Source organism: Lepidochelys kempii, chromosome 1 (assembly GCF_965140265.1).
Source record: "Lepidochelys kempii isolate rLepKem1 chromosome 1, rLepKem1.hap2, whole genome shotgun sequence".
Lineage (NCBI taxonomy): Eukaryota > Metazoa > Chordata > Testudines > Cheloniidae > Lepidochelys > Lepidochelys kempii.
In genome coordinates, this window is record NC_133256.1 from 242,551,035 (window position 1) to 242,570,936 (window position 19,902).

At 46.2% G+C, this 19,902-nt stretch overlaps 1 protein-coding gene across 1 annotated transcript; it reads left to right on the forward strand.

The window, feature by feature from the left end:
- Window positions 1-555: 555 nt before the first annotated feature.
- LOC140908335 (protein mono-ADP-ribosyltransferase TIPARP-like) lies at window positions 556-19,524 on the forward strand. Its single transcript, XM_073335337.1, has 6 exons — window positions 556-674; window positions 12,301-12,627; window positions 17,075-17,246; window positions 17,511-17,698; window positions 17,784-18,056; window positions 19,086-19,524. The coding sequence occupies exons 1-6, from the start codon at window positions 556-558 to the stop codon at window positions 19,522-19,524; spliced, it is 1,518 nt and encodes a 505-aa protein (XP_073191438.1).
- The last annotated feature ends 378 nt before the right edge of the window (window positions 19,525-19,902 follow it).

A 19,902-nucleotide genomic window follows, 5' to 3' on the forward strand; every position in this document is an offset into this window, starting at 1 on the left:
TTTACAAAGCCAGCAATGTAATATCTCCCTGCTTTTTAATCCAAAAGTAGGGGAGTGAGGGGGTGGGAAGAATTTAGTGAGGAAAGGAAAAGAGCAGGAATCACCACATCCTTATACCCCAAATTGCTCCTTGTGTAAACGCTACAAGCTTCCTGCACTCCTATGGCCGGTGTCTTGATTGCTCACTTACAAATAATAAAGAATAGCAGCTTCTGTATCTCAGTAGTGTGTAGAGGTCCAAATCATGGATTAGGGCCCCATTGTGCTCAGCACTATAGCTGTATCTGCATCGGGTCCCATTGTGGAAGAAACTGAAATAGTAGGGCAGGAGAAGTCCAGAACCAGATGTACCATATAGTAGGATAATGGAGAACAAATTCAAAGTGAGTCAGGACCTGCTGGGAGACCACTGTACACTATGCAGAGCTAAAGGAGAAGAGAAGACTTGGGTCCTATGTTCTGAGACATGTCCCATGTCTCATCATTAAATTTCAGTGTCTTTCTGTCAGGAGTCACCTTTCTTCAAAAGGCCTGACTCCAGATTCCCTCTCAGCAATGGCCAAACTGAGGAAAAGAAACAAAAGAAAAAACACAGGAAATGGAGAAGAGCAGAACATACAGAGGAAGGTGATGCAGATGCTCTACAGCCAGAGGCAGCTGCAGCAAGGATTAAGGTAATATTCATTCAGGGTGTGGAGATTTAATACAGAATTTAGCAGAGTTGATGTGGACATACCCATATCTACCCACACCCTCCCTCTCCCTCGACCCTTATGGCAAGTGCCCCTTTTTATTTTTCAGTTTGCTGGTTACAACTTTTCCACATGTGCCCAGTAAGCGAAAGGGCAAACAGGAGTGAGGCTAGAACAAACCAAACATTAATGTAACCTCAGATTTATCCCTGGGATCCCTCCAGTGCAGGACTGTGGTGTCCCCAGGTAATTGTGTGTGCATGGGTTAGAATAGTGTGAGCTCCTATTCCAGGGGCAGAATCCTTGCTGAGAGAGGAAGCCAGATCAGAGAGCAGTGTATGCAGAGCTAGAGAAGAAGCCAATCCCAGAGCCCTACATTCTCAGCTGCTCCATGTCACATTATTTAATTTCAGACTCTCTCTTTTTGCCAGGAGTCACCTTCCTTTGAAAGACTTGAATCTATTTTACCTCTTAGCAAATGGCAAAGTGAGGAAAAGAAAAAAAAGAGGAAATGGAGAATGGAAAATGCTGGGGATGGTGACAAGGAGGGTCTAGAAACAGAAGCAGAAGACAAGGCACCAACAGCAGTAAGAACTGAGGTTTTAGTTAGAACAGGATGGGAGATGAAACACTGCAAAGAGCAGGAGCTGGGGAAAAACAATGGTGGCAATGTGGAGGGGTAGATAAGGATTTCTTTCCTTTCTCTCCATGAAAGGTGTTTGTGGAGTGTGGAGTGCTGTACAGTTCAAGAACCTGTTGGCCTTACTCAGGCTAACTACTCCTCAAGGCACTCTCTGCACTTCCTGTGGAAAAGGCATGAAAACGAGTACCAAACCAGCCGCAGCTCTCTAAGCCACTCTCCCTCGTTGACTGCTGTATAAACCACCTCTTGTTCTTCCCCTTTCCCTGACCTCTGCTTGTCTAGCCTGGTCTGTAAGCTCCTTTGGACAGTAACAGTCTTTCTAGAGCTGGAAAGCACCTAGCAGACACTACCACAAATAAATAAGCAGCACAACTAATAATGGAAATGATTTTGCCTCTCCTTCGCAGCAAAGAGATGTGCTCTATCGTGGGGTGGAGGCCCCATCGGGGGAAAGTTGTGATGTTGTGAGGAGAGGAAGCCCAGGGCCTGGTGTAACATATAATGAGATAATGGGGAATTCAGACCAAGTAGGCTGGTTATGTGAGAGGTATAGGCAATCAGGCTTACAGGTCCTACTGAGGGACCAATGTTTATAGGGCTAGAGGAGAAGTGAAGCCCGAAGTTCTGCATTCAGAGCTGCTCTGTATCTCATCATTACATTTCAATGTCTCTCTTTTTGCCAGAAAGCCTCTTCCTTCAAAAGGCCTGAATCCACTCTCCCTCCCAGCAATGGACAAAGCCAGGAAAAGAAACAAAAAGAAAAAATGAAAAAACACAGGAACTGGAGAAGAGCAGAAGATACAGGGGGAGGTGACAAAGACAGTCTGGAGACAGAAGCAGATGAAGCAGAATCAGGGCTGGATGTGGCTAGAGCATGGACCTCCCAGCACACGTACCTGCGCACATCCGCACTCTTCGTTTCTCATACTCTCTCCTTCTGCCAGGAGCTGCTTTCCCCTCCATGGCTGAAACCCACTTGCACTCTGAGCAAAGGACAAAGCGATAGAAAGAAACGGGAGGGAAAGCAGAAGCACAAACAATTAGGAACACAAAGCGAAGGAGGGGAACACCTTCAGAGTCAAGAGACAGAAGGAGCAGATGGGAGAAATGAGGTAGGACTGTCAGAAAGTGGAGGGGAGGGGGAAGTGAAGACAAAAGAGGCCAGGGTATAAAAGGATTAGAACTGGGAGAAAGGATAAAAGAGAAGCAGAGGGATATATACGGATTTCTCCCTCCCCTTCTTTCACTGTAATGTATTCCTGTTTAAGTTCAAGAGGTGTGGCCAGGAAATTAGTGAAGAGGGGAAAGGATGAGCAGCTCACCCCCCTGTCACATTCCTGCATGCACACTGGCAATGTCTTGCACTCCCATGGCAGCTGTGCTACTTTCTCTCTTTCAAAATGTGTCCTCACTCTCCCTGCAGATACATATTGTGGTGGAGATGAGGCTGGTACCTGCAGCCTGAGACACACAGGCAGGCCACTCTCCCAAAGGAGAACAGAGCATTTGACTTAAAAGTGGGAATAAGGCAGTTTTTGGCTACTGAAGAAAAGCAGGCAGGAGACTCTCCCAAGTGAAAAGTAGAAAGTTTTCCACATAAAAAAAAATGAAATGAAATTCTAAAAAACAAAATGATTACGTCTCCTTCTGTCCCACCACAGCGCTCCCCAGAGAGAAGTCTCCATAAACTTAATTTGCCCTTCTCAAATCCAGTCTGATTTATGACTGAGTAAGTAGCACCCTCCAGTGGAGCTTCTGGACACACCTTAGAAATGCTTATTAATGCAGATTCATATATCCCCTGAGATCCCTCCAGTGCAGGGCTGTAGTTCTGCTAGGTATTCGATGGGCACCTGTATGTGTGTGGGTCAAAGTGGGTCAAGCTCCCACTGGGGAAGTAGCGTGGACAGAACATGGGACAAAATTAAGCCTGGAGCGCTACATAATGTTTGGCCCTTCTTCCTTTGAAACAGGAGACACCTTTGTCCAAAAGGACTGAGTCTGTTTTCCCTCTGTGCAGTGAGCGAAGGGAGAGAAAGAACAAGCACACGAAATGGAGAACAGAAAATACCAGGGAAGGTGATGAAAAAGGGCTAGAGACAAAAGCAGAAGCAGCAGCAGCGGCAAGAATGGAGGTTGGATTTGGAGCAGGGTGGGAGATTAAACCCAAAGATGAGCAGGCCCCTTCCCCCCCCCCCCCCCCCGGTGGAAGGCAACCTGCAGGGTTGGGTCTCACTGGAGATTAAGTGTATGTACTTGGGGAGCAGTTGAAGCCCAGGGATGAAGTCTCTAGGTATGGCAAGGTACGAGTTTGTGCATGCTGGGAGTGGAGAAGGTGATGGCCAGTAGAGTAGGTACGCATAATTAGGGTCCTACTGCGAATGAAGACTGTACCATGTGAGGTCTGGTTAGAGAAGACATGTGTGTTGGAAAAGTTAGGCCTAAGAGAACAGAGAGCAGCACAAATATTGGGGGTGCGTGGAAAGATGAAACCTAAGACAGGTGGTGTTTATTTAGGGAGTCCTCTGCATATGTTTAAGTGCGACTTCTAACAGGTTTAGTTCTATCACGGGAGATGGATATCATGAAGTAATGACCAAGTCAGCTGGGAACTACTTTGAGAGAAGTGTTGGACAGTGTGTGTGTAAATGTGGCAGGAGAGATTGGTGTTCAAAGCAGTTTCTTGCCTTATTATTAAGGATTCACAGAAAGGACGGCGGGATATAGAGATTATAAGCAGGAGGGTGTGGGAGAAATCAGCCTAGGAGACACCAGTGACAGTAATATGGTAGAATGGCATGTGAAGTGCTAGGGCAGGATTTGGAGTCCAGCAACCTCCACTTATGGAAGCTCCGCTCTTCATTATTAAATCTCACCATGTCTACTTCTTCCAGAAGCTGGGCTCCTCCAAGAGGCTGAAATCCAGTTCTGCTCTTGACATGGCACAAAATGAGAAAAAGAAACACTGTACAGAGCTAACCCAGAGAAAATGGAGAAGACAAGAAAATGAAGGGGGAGGAGATGCACAGAGACTAGAGTCAGGCAGAAGAAATGAGGTAGGATTCACAGAAGGGGCAGAGGGCATTTGTTGGCAAAATGAAGACACCCCGGGCATGGGAAGATTAGAACTGGGAAAAGCAGCACAGGAGGTGTGAAGGGGTGAATACTGAATTATTCCCGTATTAATTTCCTTTAATATGTCAGTCTTTTTAGTCTAGAAGTCGGGGAGGAAGTTACCGCAGGAGGGGAAGGAGCAGAACCCCCTCCCCTCCAGCAATACTTTTGCATGCACACACATCACAGACTATCTGCACTCTCATGGTAGGGTCCTGATTACTTCCTTTCAAAATCTGTTACACCTCTTTGCAGAGGCCTAAAGAGGGAACAACACCGTGGTGGGAAGGAGGCTGTTAGCTACACCTGGAGAGACACAGAAGACTCTCTGGAGACTGGAGAGCTTTTGACTTCAAAGAGAAACACAAAATTTACCCCTATAAAACCAAAATAAATACAATTAAAGGCAAATTCTCACCCAGCCTAACACTCCCCAAAATAACAGAGTTGTAGTAATCTATCAGCTCTGAATGTCTTTTAGGGCTAACCCAGGTTGACCCTGGGGATCTCCTGCTTCTGTTCCGTTGCTCTGGGCCTGTGAGCATCCAAACAGCAAAAGATGAAAAGTTTTCTTGTCAGCTATTTTTATTTCCTTCTTCCAGAATTCAAGCTGATGGGACAAACCCTTTTGCCTCTTCACGGATGTGAGGGGGCAATTAACAAAGTCTTTGTATTTTGATATCCCACAGTGGCCCATTTAGTTTTGACAGGTCTTCTTGAAAGGCAAGAGATGATCCCTCCTGACTGGGTTCTCAGTTTCAGAGCAAACATTTTTCACAATTAAAAAAACAAAAACTTTAAATGTTACCTTATAGCATGTGATAAAGACATTGTGAGATGAATGCAGGCAGCAACTTACAAGCATTCATAAAGTCTAAACACTAAATACATTGTTAAAAGTCTAATATCATCGTTACCATAATAGCACACAGATGAAACAGACTGATTTCCAGCAATGAATGTGTCAGTGCTCAGCTGAGGCCTACAGCCTTGGCAAGTGCTGACACCTAGTCTGCCAGCGTCACACACTTCAGAGGCTTTCATTAATGTACCCTCTCTAACATACCTGTGAAACCATACCATTGCTGAGTTGTGGCGTGATCAGGGCTGTGTGTGTTCGTGTGGAGAAGAGTGGGTTAAGCTCCAACTGGGGAGCAGTGTCTTTACAAAGGGAACAAGTCTACTGAGGGAACAAGTGCATGAAAAAATAGTGGAAAATTGAAGTCCCAGGTCCTACATTTGAAACCAGTGCACATAGGGCTTAAATTTCCTAGAGGCCCCCTGCCCCGCCCCCAACATGCTATTAAAACACCGTGGGGGGAGGGAGGGGGTTGAAAATATTTACCAGTGCTCTGCTCCGGACAGCTCTTGCTGAATTTAAGCCCTGAGTGCACATCTCAGTATTAAACTGCTGTAGCTCTTCTTCCAGGAGTTGCCTCCCTTCCAAAGGCCCGAATCCAATTTTCTTCTGTCACAAAAATCCCCAGCTGATGGAGATGGGACACTACATGGGGAGGGATCAGAGTTACTACAGAGAATTCTTTCCCAGGTATCTGCCTGGTAGGTTTTGCCCACATGCTCAGGGTCTATCTGATTGCCATATTTGGGGTCGGGAAGGAATTTTTCCTCAGGTCAGATTGGCAGAGAGCCGGGTTTTTTTCCGCTTTCCTCAGCAGTATGGACCATGGGTCACTTGCAGGTTTAAACTAGTGTAAATGGTGGATTCTCCGTAACTTGAAGTCTTTAAACCATGATTTGAGGATTTCAGTAACTCAACCAGAGGTTATGGGCCTATTACAGGAGTGGGTGGGTGAGGTTCTGTGGCCTGCAACGTGCAGGAGGTCAGACTAGATAATCACGATGGTCTCTTCTGACGTTAAACTCTATGAATAAAAAACACTGTAGATGGAGAAATGCAAAAAATGCAAGGAAAGGTGAAGGAGGGAGGCTAGACCAGGGATCGGCAACCTTTTGTTTACCTGCCGCGTCCACAGGTTCGGTCGATCGCAGCTCCCACTGGCCACGGTTCACTGCTCCAGGCCAACGAGGGGGCTTTCCCTGGCGGGCCAGTGCCAAAGGTTGCTGATCCCTGGGCTAGACACAGGGGCAAGCACAGCAAGAAATTAGGCAGGTTGAAGAGAAAGGGCAGAGGAGAGAAAGATAAAGGAAAAGGAAGCAGGTCCTAATAGAAGGAGGTGGGGGTTGTGTGTGTGTGTGTGTCCTAGTCTCCTCCTCCTCCACTGCTTTAGTGTCACATGTTCTGTGAGGACAAAGGCTGTTGAGGGCAAAGATACAGCTACCCCCTCAGTAACATACCTGCATTCAAACCCTCTTGCTGATTTCCTGCACTCCCATATGAGTGTCCTGGGATTCTCACTTCAAAATCTGTTCCCTGTCTCTGACTATGTAAAAAGCAGGTTGTTAGCTGCGTACTGGGACAGGTAAATAGGGGCCCTGGCTCACAGGTGAGCAGAGATTTGACAACCAGACTGTCAACCTAAGTGCCACTTCCTGAGTCTGACATCATAAAAAATAATTCTTAGAGTTTCTTCCAGCTGAGATTCTCCTCATACTTTTAAAAAAAAGTCATTGAGGGAACCTCTGTTTACCTCTGGGGTCTCTCCAGGGTAAGACAGGCTTCTGTTTGAGCAAGTGCATGAGAGTCCGAGCGGACTAAACTTCCCACTGAGGAAGCAGTGTGTGTAGTGAGGTCAGGAAACCCAGAAGACTAGGATGTCATTTTGAGCTAGAAGTGTGTTTTTGGGGAATGGTGTGAAGGCAAGGATTGGGGGTTCACATTACAGGAGCAGTGTGTGGGAAGCCTAGAAGCCTGATGGACGCCTAGAATAGCCACCCCTTCAGATAAAATGTCCCTACTTTATGTAGATTGAGCCAGTCAAGAAACCAATCTCACCCCCAACTGGTGGAGCCAGTATCCTTTTATACAAATTACCCCTCCTAGAGCACAGTGTTGGGTATAGGGAGAATGCGGAATGTCAGGACTGGCTGTTTAGTTGCCATGACACTTTGCCGTGGTTACCCCTGGGAAGGGGGTGGGGTTTGCTCTGCACATAGCACTGACAAGTATCATAACTCCCTTATCTGGCCCGCACTGGAAAGAATCTGGACCTATGGACTCATGAGGGACATTGTGGTGGTCAGCAGAAAGCAAGGCACAATGGGTATGGCTTTCCTTCTCACCCCCAGAGGAAGTGAGTCTCCCCAAGAGCAGTGTCGCTCATCCCACTGGAGAAGAAAAGTGATAGGGGTGGGGTAGGTTTCTTATGCAAAGCTGACAATTCATTTTAGAGAGCAGTGCATGTTGAGGGGGTGATGCCAACATGGTGACGTGTGTGTGTGTATGTATGTATGAAACTGAGGATGGGGGAGTCTCACTGATGATGGAATCTATCCATTGGATTGGGGATGCGTAGGTTGTAGGCACATGCGTCTGAGAGTTGGGAGAGGGAAGCATAAGAAACCAGCCTCCCACTGGAGCTGTGCAGTGAGGGAAGAAGCCCAGGACAGGGTAGGGGTTCCGTTCAAAGAGCACTGCATGTATTCGCTGCAAAGCCTACTAGCAGGAGAATTCCCTTAGAGCCTTGTTACATTAAGAAGTGAAGTCCAAGTTAGCTAGGTCCTACTACAGTGGGGGTGTGTGTGGTGTACCCTTGTTGAAGCCCAGGGACCAGCACTCAGAGCTGTTCCATACCTCATTATTATTCTCACTTCTCCACTTCTCACAGGAGATACCTCCCTCCAAAAGGCTCAAATTTACTTCCCTTCTGAGCAAAGGATCAAGTGAGAAAAAGAAAGACGTGTTAAGACAAAAGCAGAAAAAACTCAGAAGAGAAGGCCCAGGAGGAGGAGGAGCGGACAGTCTGGAGGCTGAAGGAGGAGCAGAAAAAAATAAGGCAGGATTCATAGAAGGATGGCCGTAGTGTAGAGAAAGAAAAAGGGAGCAAAATCCGGTGGGATGGGAACCAGGACCAGGCTAAAGGGGATTTAAGGGGTGAAGACGGATTTCCACCCTCTTCCATCCTGTACTGTAATGTCAGACTAGATAATCACTAGATAAAACCATTCTAGTTTTTTGAAAGGGGGGTAGAGGGATGATTGGCCAGATGTGGAGAAAGAACAGAAACCTCTCCAAAACCACATCTCACACGCACACACATACAGGCCCTTGCACACCAAAGCATGGGACTCAGCATCTCATTTTCAAAATCTGGTCACACTCTGTCTCCATGTTCCCTGGACTGGAGCACGAGGCTGTCACCTGCATTCCAAGACCTAGCCTGAAGGAGAGCAGAACTTGTAGCCATCAAAAAAGAGAAGTGGAATTTAACACTAAGACTAAAAAAGAACTACACTGGGATCAGGAGCCTCATCTACGCTCGGGCTTCTATAGGTGCTACCACTGGGTCCAGTAGGATTTTTAAACACGGTTCCCACTGGTGTTGGAACAATTTTTATAGTGGCGGTGCTGAAGGCAGACACCATGTATTTGGGTTGTTGTTACTACTTCAAGCCAGGGGGTGTGGCAGCACTCCTAGTTCCGGCAGCTAGGAAGGTGCCTAGCCTAAACATGGACTAAACATGTATGAGTGTAGGTGTTTTTCTTGAAAGAGTGAAGCCTAAGAAAACAGGCTCCCTTTGAGGAATGTTGTGCAAAGGTAGAAGTGTGTGTGTAAAGCTTAAGAGAGGGCATCTCATTGACTAACCCCCGTAGGCTTGTTTAGGACTGAGTTATTTATAATTAACAAACAGGGGATTCCACTAAGGGAGAAGTATGGTACTGGGGCATGAAGTCCAGGTTAATAGTGTCCTATTGTAGGAGCAGAGTGAGAGCATGTGTGTTTGTGTACTCGTAAGCTAGTTCCTCCTGGGGGATCGGAGTATGCAAGGATGAGGGCATTTGCTTGCAGGCAGGCCCAGTATTAAGAACAGCTCCATCATGAAGTATCATCTGCCCTTGACACAGGAGGTTGAAAGGCTGAAACCCACCTCCCTTATGAGCGAAGGACAAAGAGAGGAAAAGAAAGAGAACCGAGAAAAAAAGCATGAAAATAGGGAAACTACAGAAGATGGAGGAGGAGGAGGAGGAGAATATATAGAAGAGACAGGGAATAAGGTAAGGTTCAGAGCAGGGCAGCGAGATTAAAACAAGAGAGAGGCTGGCAAAGCAGTCAAGGGAGGTGAAGGGTAAATAAACTTTTCCCCACACTCCCACCCTTCACTGTAATGTATTTATTCTGACAGGGGAGAAGGGCTGGCTAGGGCCTGGGGAGCGTAGCAGGAAACCCCTCCCAGTACAGTAATACCCCTTTGCACCCCAATGGGCCTTTTGCACTGTGGTCACCATCTTTGCAGATCCCCAGGAAAGGAAAAATGTGAGCAGGCTCAAAGGAAACCTGCGATTTGCTGCCCTCCAGGAGAGGAATGCAACACTGAATGATGAAAAGAATTAGTTATTCAATCCTCTGTTCACAATATGCACACAAACAACCTCGGTCAACCTAAAAGGCACTCCCCACAAGCCTATTCTGAGATATGGTACAATAAAAATACTTGGCACTTTGCACAGCTGCTTCCCTTTGAGACTGTCAGACACTGTCACAGGTGGGACAACTACAACCTAGGTATTTGACTCCTAGTCCTGTGATTTAATCAGATCACCGTCTTACTTCCCAATGCACCTTCCTTCTATGACTCCTGTCCTGTAATACCTGGGAAGGCATATACAGCAGGATGCCTAAGCTCTACTTCAATGCTTCCCTTCATTAATATTGGACCCATGTCACACAAATCCCACCCACTACCTGGAAATGAGATGATGTATTTGCTATTCAAATTTCCCTTATTTAATATTTACTTAAAACATATCACTTAGGGAGGGATCTTGGGTCTCACTGAATTCCTAGTGAGAGTAAGATGAGAATTCTCATCGCAATCAGAATTTTGGCCCTGTGAGTTCCTGGAAATTGAGTGCACACCCTAATATGTTCTCCAGCTGCCAGTAACTCACCCCTCCAAAATCTTCTGTCAGTTTTTTCCTGACATCGCTCAGCAATCTAGCTCTCTGGAGTAGTGCATCTGGTTCTCTGGTCAGACAAAATTCATCTTCCTACACTGGATCTGAAATATCCTTTTTGATCTTGCTTTTACTCACAGTAATTCCCTATTTGATTTTGCATTTTCCAGTTGTACACTGGGCCCCCTGGTTCCAAAGTTCTGGGTTCAGCCAGTGCTTCCTGTCTTCTCTATGGAATGTCAGCCCTTATGGAAAATCCTATAGAATTTAAGAATGAAACCAAAAGAGTTCTACAGAAATTAGTTAAAACATTTAGACCTGGGCCTTGAACTTTTCAAGGGCAGATAACTAGGGAGGGGGCCTGTAAAGATAGTAACAAGAAACTTAGATTTGGTGCAGTGGCTGAGAGGGAACCACTGGTGATAGTCAAAGAACAAGGGGTGAGTCTTGCTCAGAGCAATAGGCCAGGAAGATTATTTAGCAGCTGCAGTATTTCCCATGGACTGAATAGGGGCAATGTGGGTGTTAGAGAGGGATATTGTTATAGTCAAGACAGATGGAGAAGAAAGATGAGAGATGAGGAAGGCTTAGCTGAGCCCTTTTGCAATGGAGACAGAGATAGAGGAGGACAGATCTTAGAGACATCAAGGCAGAACGTGAGGCAAGATCTGGACCTGTATTTGGTGTGTGAGGAGAGAGAGGGAAAGAGGCATCTATTCTAAAGATAACCCAAAAAGAATGATGAGGAGGATGTGGTATTGTCAAGCTTGAGAAGAGCTAGCAGGGACTGTTTGGGAAGGAAGACAGAGTTCAGTTATGGTCATTTTAAACTTCAGGGAACAGACAAAAAGTCAGACAGCCAGGCCAAGTTGCAGAACTGGATGGATGGGAGAAAGGTCAGAAATAAAGAGGTAAAATGGCAAATCATCAGCATAGAGAGGATAGTTGGAGCAATAAGAGTTTCGCTAGGTGCCACTTGATAGAGAGGGTGAGGAGGAAAAAGAGGAGAGAACTGAGGGCAGAAACCTCAGAAGTGAATGAGGGAGCTGCAGTCACTCCAAAATTATCAGCTCCTCTGGCTTATGTGTTGGAATCGCCATAGGCAAAGACACAAAGTGTTTGGGAAAATGCCTCCAACACTAACTGCTGGGGGAGGGGGCAAATGGTCAGTCTGTATCAAATAAGCTTCTGGGTGAAACGGAAATTAATCCTGTGATTAGAAACCTTAGAATCCTATGCGAATGCCATCAGCATGACCCCTACATAGAATCAGTCAATATTCCCTTTGCTGCAGCCAGGCCCAAGGGGTAGGGGATGTTATCAGGAGTCTTCATAGGGAATGTGAACTGACAAACCCATTCTTTCCAGGCATAGCATAGAAACTCCATTCCCCTCTCAGCCTGAGGCAAGCAGAGAGATCTGCTGGGCCTGGGTTCCTGTAGGGGAAAAGCGTTCAGGGATAGGGTAAATATCAGGAGAGTAAACTAGGGGAGCAGTGTTTGTATATGCCATAGAAGGATGAGTCCCAGAAGAGGAAGGATTCTAATGTGTGTGCATTGAGAGGTGAAGCTGAGGGGAATAGTGTCCTGATGGTGGTGCAGTGTGTGTGATGCCCAGGAGAAGAGGCACTTCCCATTGGGAGATAATACATATAGGGCAGGAGCCAGACCACCGGGTCTTCTATCCAAAGTCAAGCTGCATCTTGTTTCTAAATTGCATTTTCTCCTTTACTTCCAGGAATCATGTTCCTTCAAAAGACCAAAGTCTGCTTCCTCTCTGGCCTCAATATCAGCTTCTGAAAATTCATATCCCCACAGCTCGTCTCCTGTGCCCATAAAGCGCAGGTGCAGCTCAAAAGTAGCTGGTTCATGTAACCAAGGAGAGTTTCCAAAGCGGCCAGCGAGTGAGACGGAAATCCAGTTCCACACTCATCAGCGAGAGGGAATCCAGATCTGTGACCACTTTCTTTTGGGGAATTGCCCTCATGGATCTATTTGTGAGCTCCACCACACTCGCTATCCCTACCACTGGCAGATAAAGTGGAAGGATAGCCAGGTCTGGCAGAGTGTGAATGACTCGGCTCAGCGACATCTGGAGAAGCTATACAGTGACATTGAGAGAGTGCATGTTAAACTGATTGACAAGTAAGTTGATGAGAAACTCCAGTCCTAATCTGGCTGTGGAAACACTGACTCCATAGGGAGAGCACCATTACTTCATTCTGGCTTTCCTGTAGATACAAACCAGTCCAGCGGTTGCTTATACAAAAGTGTTTGTGATGGAAGCATTTAATACTAGGTAAACAATAAAGATCTGCACAGGTGCACATGCACTGACAACAACTAGAATACCCAATCAGATACGGTTGCTGGTCAGAGCTCTGGCAGCACACGTAGCCTGGCAGAAGCTCTGCAGTGGTTCCTCATGTTATTTCCTGTGAGGACAACACTTGTCCGGCACTGTGGATCCTCCCCTTATTATCCTTTAGAAAGAAGCTGAACTCCATATCTGGTCCTCGTTTTCTGCCACCATAGCAGACAACCTTCTGTCACTGACTACCAGAGTAGATTGCTGGGCTGCTTCAGCTGTGTCCCCAAGCAACCTGATCCCCTCTGAGGTGAGATTGGTAAATACCGTTGTCAGGGAAACCGGGGACTAGCAGCAGTGATGCTGCTCCCTCCCAACAGAACGTAAAGTAAGAACGTAGGGATTTACATTTGAAAATAATAGTCCTCGTTTCCTCTCGGAGCGTCACAATTCCCTCTTCCTGCTTCTTCTAGGGGCGAACACCAGAGGGAACACACTGGTGCTGGCAGCCTAGGGAACTCGCAGCTCCTCCGGTGCTGGTATTTCCCAGCAGGAATCACTAAGAACTAAATTTTCCCTTCAAGTATTGCCATACAGCCCGCTCTTGGGCTGAGCCTGCACACTCCACCTGAAGCCTACACCCCTCTAGAAAATTTGGACAGGGCAGAGTTGTGAGGACTTTGCACCAAGCTACAGAGTGCTCTATGTGAGGTTATACAAGGAGATGTGCCACCTTTCCCCCTCCCAAACTCCCCCTTCAGTGACTTCCAGTTGCCAAAAGCAGCAGAGCTGAACTCTTCTGGGCTTTCCCCTTGAGAGTCCACTCACCGTTTTTCGTTGGCCCCTGGTGGGAATAGTTGTACATACGTTTTAGATATTACATAGCTAGATAATTGTAGTCCTACTCTGGCAATTTTATATCCTCTGGAGAGCATGATTCCTGGAAACATGTAGCCCTTATAGATGGTAATCCACAAAAAATAGACTCATATTAAAGAACGCCAATTTTCTAGTTTGAAATTCCCAATTTCTGACCCTCATACCCAATGCCTAAGATGAATGAACTTTAGCAGCCAGGTTTCAGAGTAGCAGCCGTGTTAGTCTGTATCCGCAAAAAGAACAGGAGTATTTGTGGCACCTTAGAGACTAATAAATTTATTAGAGCATAAGCTTTCGTGGGCTACAGTCCACTTCATTGGATACATAGAATGGAACATATAGTAAGATATATATATACACACACACACACACACACACACACAGTTAAGTTGGAAGTTACCCCACAAAGGATTTGGAAACACTTTTAGACAGAGATGGTGTCCCTAGCCTCTGTTTGCCAGAAGCTGGGAATGGGTGACAAGGGATGGATCACTTGATGATTACCTGTTCTATTCATTCCCTCTGGGGTACTGGCCACTGTTGGAAGACAGGATACTGGGCTAGATGGACCTTTGGTCTGACCCAGTATGGCCGTTCTTTTGTACAATGTGACAGCACAAGACCAATGGGCTCCCACAGAGGAGGAGAGCATCAGTCTGCTAACATTTTGAGCAGGTAGACTGACTCTTCTGGTGGTCCAGCTGTAGATCAATGGAGATCATTTTCTAGTGCAATTCAACAACACTATAACTGTAGAGGTCTGACCACTCAGGGAAGAGCCATGTGTTAGATGCTCCACTCAGAGGCAATGGAGAGTTTATCCTTTGTGAGCATCCCATATAAAAAGCAGTCTTTCAAAAAGCAGATTATCTCTTGAGCCTCTGCTCGGCCAACATGGAATGGTTGCTGAACCAGGATTCAACATCTCACCCAACCTGACGTGGATCAGTTTGCCTGCAAGAGGAATGCAAAGACTCGCCTCTACTTCACAAGGGAAGCAGATACCCAGTTCCTGGGAAAAGATGCCCTTGCTCAGAAACACCCAAATCATATACTCTGTGCCTTCCCTCCCTATCATAGGGAAAGGAGTGCAGAAGATCATTGGGGTCGGGGGGGAGGCACAAGCAATGCTCCTGCTGTTTTACTGGCCAAGGAGGTCCTAGTGCTGAGATCTGGTCCACCTGTTGACATGACACCTGCCCAAAAGACCACACCTCCTACCATCAGAGGCCCCTTCTGCATCACAACCTGAACTACTTGCAGATAGCAGCCTGGGCACCAAAAGGAAAAGTGTAGGCCATATCAGCTTCTTGAAGAATGAGAGAGAGTTTTCTCACTTCGAGGCATGAATCTACAATCAAGTTTTACTCTGCAATTTGGTCCACATTCTATTTCTGGTGTGAAGCAAAAAAAAGACCAAAAGAAATCTGGGTTTACCAAAAGTTATGGATTTGCTTCCCCTGTCCCCTGGAAAGGTTTGCATATGATCATCAGGCTCTCTTACTATTTCAAGACAGAGGATAGCCATTAGTAATGGAGTGAGCTGTATGAAAATCACCCCCAGGTATCTTGGTTTCTCAGAACACAAGCAAGAGCATAAGGCCCACTTCCCTAAATGTGCCCTTTCTTTAATACTCAAAGCCCTGACAGCACAATCCTTTGAGCCCATGTGTCCAATCCTATTTCTTTCTATAAAAGCCTAGTTCCTACTAGCCAGGGTGTCAGCAAGACTAATCTCAGTATTCACATCACTTTGTATGCAGGATCCATACTGTGTCTTCCATAAGGATGAAAGTACTCTCCTGTCTATCAGGCTCATTCACAATCAAGATGAACTCTGGGTTCCACAGCTCCTAGGGCACTGTGTTATCATATGTCTGCCCAAATCCCAAGCATCCTATGGTAAAACTGTGGCATAATCTCTGTGGGCATTGAGCACTTAATGTCTAAATATAAAGGTCAGACTTAGGAAGGAGATCATGAGCCCTATTAGTCTCCTGCCTTCCCAAGTGCCTAGGCCTAAGAGCTTCCAACCCTTTTTCTAGCCAGATGGATCAGAAGATGTGTCACGGACGCTTGAGGGTGTCCAAGCACATTTGAAAATGAGATTGCTCAGTTTCAAGAGCAGAAGAAATATGCAGAGCAGCCCAGCAGCTTCCTGAGTACTTTCATCAGGTCCTATAGAGTTGATTTCTTATCCTCCATGGAGGCATCCTTTAGCAGACAGGTGCTGCATGGGGTGGTTCCCAGATAAACTATTTCACAATTTTGTGTTATGGGGAGAGAACGTTCAGTCTCAGTCATTTTCTGCATTTCTGTTCTTCCATCCCCATATCTGTGGCTTTAATGCTGGCTACTCATCTTTCATCATAGAGTGCATCAATGTTACGAATCAGAAAGAAACACTGCTTACCTGATCATTACGTTTTAGGAAGTAACATCTCTCTCAAAGTGACCCATCCTCGTCGTCTACTAGAATAACAGAAGACATAGTTTTTGGCTTCCTGACGTGAATATGTCTAAGTGTAGCCTGTACAAAAAGTTACAATTCAGTCATAAAATTAAATGAGCCCATTATTCTAAAAGTTGGATTGTTTATCAGTTGTTGAGTGTTTCCTACAGCTTAGATAGTACTCTTTCAGTAAGCAGAAATAAAGGGGAGCCGTGGTGAGGAGTAAAGGCCTTCCTGCTACAGACCTGAGTTCTTAGAGGCTGAAGATTCCATTCATGATGGAATAGGGAAGAAGTTCCTCCCAGAAAAGAAAGGCTCAAGTTCGAAAGTTTCCTCTTCATAAATCCCTAGATTATTTGTGGTTTATGGTGACAGAGTTAAGGAACAAGATGTCTCCTCCAAATGTTTGAAGTAGACTAAAGCCTCTATCAAAACATGTCATGGATTCACAGGTATCCCAGTGCCTGAAGGTGCCAGGGTGCATTCTATAAGGTTCACAGCAGCTTCTAGGTTATGCCTTCAGACAGTTCCAGTAGTGGAAAGCTGTAGACCTACTACCTGGAGCTCAGCCTGGCCCTGGGCTCCAGGACAGGAGAGTAGTCTTGCAGTTATTAATTAGAATAATCTCATCCCTACCTCCTTGGACTAATTGCTTGTGAATCGCCCAACTGTGTGGCTCTGTCCTGACAGGACCTGGAGAAAGAACCTGTAACTGGAGTACAAATTCACACACATACCCCATCTTCATCTTCACTTCTTCAGAGCCTGAGAGGGTGGAAGGAACTGAGAATAGGGAAAGAGGGAGGGGAGATACAAGTTTGCTCATAGTCAGAACATCTTAGAGGCTTCCAGGATCAATGTAGGTGGCACAAGAGCATCCTAAAAACAGGGATCTGTACTGAATCTGCTCTCAGAACTGCAGTTACAGATGAGCAATTTTTCTTCTTTCCTAGGAAGGCGTTGTCTGGGAAAGTCAACTTGAGTACATTGAAAATAGATCACCATGGGCCTTTCAGTGATATACGGCGGCTGTCCAACACCAGTCATCCTGAGCAGAACCCCCACTTCCCCACTGAGTGGACAGTATACTGGGAGGATGGCAGCATCTGGAAGAAATACGAGGAGGTAAAAACAGTAGGACTCAGATCACCATTCTTTGGGGGAGGGCTGTTTCTTTCAGGGTATAAATCCATTTTGAGGATCTGTCTGTGTATGGTGGTGAAGGCAAGGGCCAAATGAACATGGATTTGGAATTCCTTTTAGTGCCAGGAGATTGGTTGCTCCAGGGTGAGGTTGAGCTCTAACAGTGAGGAGCAACATGCGTGATGGAGGTGACTAGCTTTCTTCCAGCTACTATAACTGCAGCTCTCCCTTTCTCTCCCCTCTCAGCCCCTCTCGCATGAGTTCCTTGCTGCCTTTGAAGACCGCACACAAGAGCATGTCTTTCAGCTGCGAGGTCACCTCTACACCATGGACTTCAAGCAGAGTCTAATATACAACCATAATACAGGAAACAGCCACACTATCCAGCTCCGGCCCACTTATCGCTCACCCCTCCAGATGCTGCCACAGCTGTGGTAAGGAACGCCACAGGTGATACCATCACTAATGGCCTCTAAGTGGTGCTAGGATGAAGTAAATCATGTCTTATTCTCACTTTAGGACAATTCCAAGCATCGCCTCAGAAATGCGTTATCCTCCCACTTCTAGCATCCCTGGAGAAGATCCTACAGATGGTTACAGTGGCCCATATCCTGCCTACTGGATCAAGCGTCCAGAAGGCAGTGTCCCATTTGTGCAGGAGGAGGTGTTGCCATCAGAAGCAGCATACCACACCATTTACACCCTCTTCCACAAGTCTCTCTCAGAGGACAAAGTTCTTCTACTCTCAGTTCACAGGATCCGGAATGACTTTCTTTGGCAAAAATACTGCAGGTAAAATTGATGCTGTTCCAGAGAGGCTCAGAGAGGGTTAGATCAGAGTGGAAGTATTGATTGTGTTGCTCATTGCCTGGGATGCAAAAACATGAGCCCTTTGGAGACTAGAAATCTGTATCTCATTGCTAATGTGCTAGTGTGTGGACCCTGCAATAGGTAGGAAGTGGATGAGTGAATCCTGGTGCTAACTGCCCCGGTGTGCAGATACCACTGCATTCAGAGATGGGAAGAAAGACCTGTTTGTGCACTATGGTTTGGATCTTGCTGCATACATAAACAAGGACTGTGAATCTCAGGGCTTAAGTCCCAGGGTGTGGATCTGCAGCACATGGTACTAGTGCCAGGATTTGCATTTCCAACATCTGAACAATGCACCAGCACAATGTCAGTATCTACATTCAAGTTCGGGATTTAAACTGCCAGCCTCCACGTGGTGTGATTGTTCTTTAAAAAGAGGGCTAGAGTGCAGAAATACATGGTTAAGGTTACCTAAACCACCTTAACTCTGTCTCTCTGTCACCACCTCCATGGTAGCCAGAAACAGACACAGTGAGTCACAAATGATATTCAGATTCGGGATGAAGCTGAAGCCTCAGTGTACAAAGGCAGGAATAAGTGAGATGGTCAAATTAATTTCTGAAATGAAGGGTGATTTATTGGTGCAGACAGAAGTACAGTTATTACAACTGCAAATGCATGAGCAACACTCCTACCCTTACACATGCTGTATACAACCGTACTTATTACCCTAGATTTAGAGGGCTAGAGCATCTAGGAGTTTGGTGAGCCTCTGTAGCCCCACTTCCATTTCTCAGAGTGAGTGACTAGTTTATTTGAACTTGAACTCCAGGTTAATGGAGAGAGGCATTTAGCCTACAACTTGTTTTCTACATGTTGAGGATGCAAAGAGACGGACACACAGGGTGGAGATGGGATTAGGTTCCTGGTTACTTCCCCAGCACCTCACCAAGTTTCCCCATAGGTCAGTAACTAACCACACTTGTTTCTCCTTTGCTCCCTCCTCAGCCAGAAGGATTTAATGTCACAGAGCCTCTCAGCACAGGAGAAACTGAGGCTACAGAAGCACCTCTTCCACAGCACCTCAGCCAAACGCCTGGGCTTCACCTGCCAGATAAAGTTTGACACTCACCTCTCAGGATCACATATGTACGGCAGAGGTTGCTATTTCACCGTGAGCGCAGACCAGGCTGACCGCTATGCCCAGGCAGAAAAGGGTGGGCTGCGCCACATGTTCTTGGCCAAAGTATTGGTCGGCAAATGTACACGCGGGAAAAAGCATTACTGCCAGCCTCCACAAAAAGAGTCTGGTAGCAAATGCTTTGATTCATGTGTGGATAACGTGGCCAGTCCAAATATTTATGTGATCTTCAACAGCTACCAATGCTATCCCTACTTTCTGATCAGCTACAAACTCTTATCTGACCCTGTGGTGCTAGATGATTGATGGACAGCTCAAGGAAGAGGGGCAGTTAATGCTCACTATGAATATGCAGCTTCACTGATGAGGGGACACAACCCTTCCCAGGAGCAGCATACCATCCTTTCCCTCCTCCACACCCCATCTCCTTCCTGCCATGATCCCTCCAAAATGTTCTACAACCCATCCCATGGAGATGCACAGTGAGTGCTAGGTAAGAACATGTCGAAAAGCTTTCCAGCATACCTGAAAAAGGAGTCCATTTGGTTTCCAGAGGGTCTCCTCTCACCAGATGGGCAGTTTGCTAATAGTTGTTAAACACAGTACAGTAGTACAAACACGATAGATGGTTATATTTTCACTAAGTTTAAAAAAAACAACCTGGGCCAAGATTTTGAAAGTTGG

Coding starts and splice junctions, on each gene's coding strand:
- LOC140908335 (XM_073335337.1), top strand. CDS start 556: ATGGCCAAACTGAGGAAAAGAAACAAAAGAAAAAACACAGGAAATGGA. Junction 675..12,300: donor CAGCTGCAGCAAGGATTAAG/GTAATATTCATT, acceptor ATATCCCCACAG/CTCGTCTCCTGTGCCCATAA. Junction 17,247..17,510: donor TCTGGAAGAAATACGAGGAG/GTAAAAACAGTA, acceptor CTCCCCTCTCAG/CCCCTCTCGCATGAGTTCCT.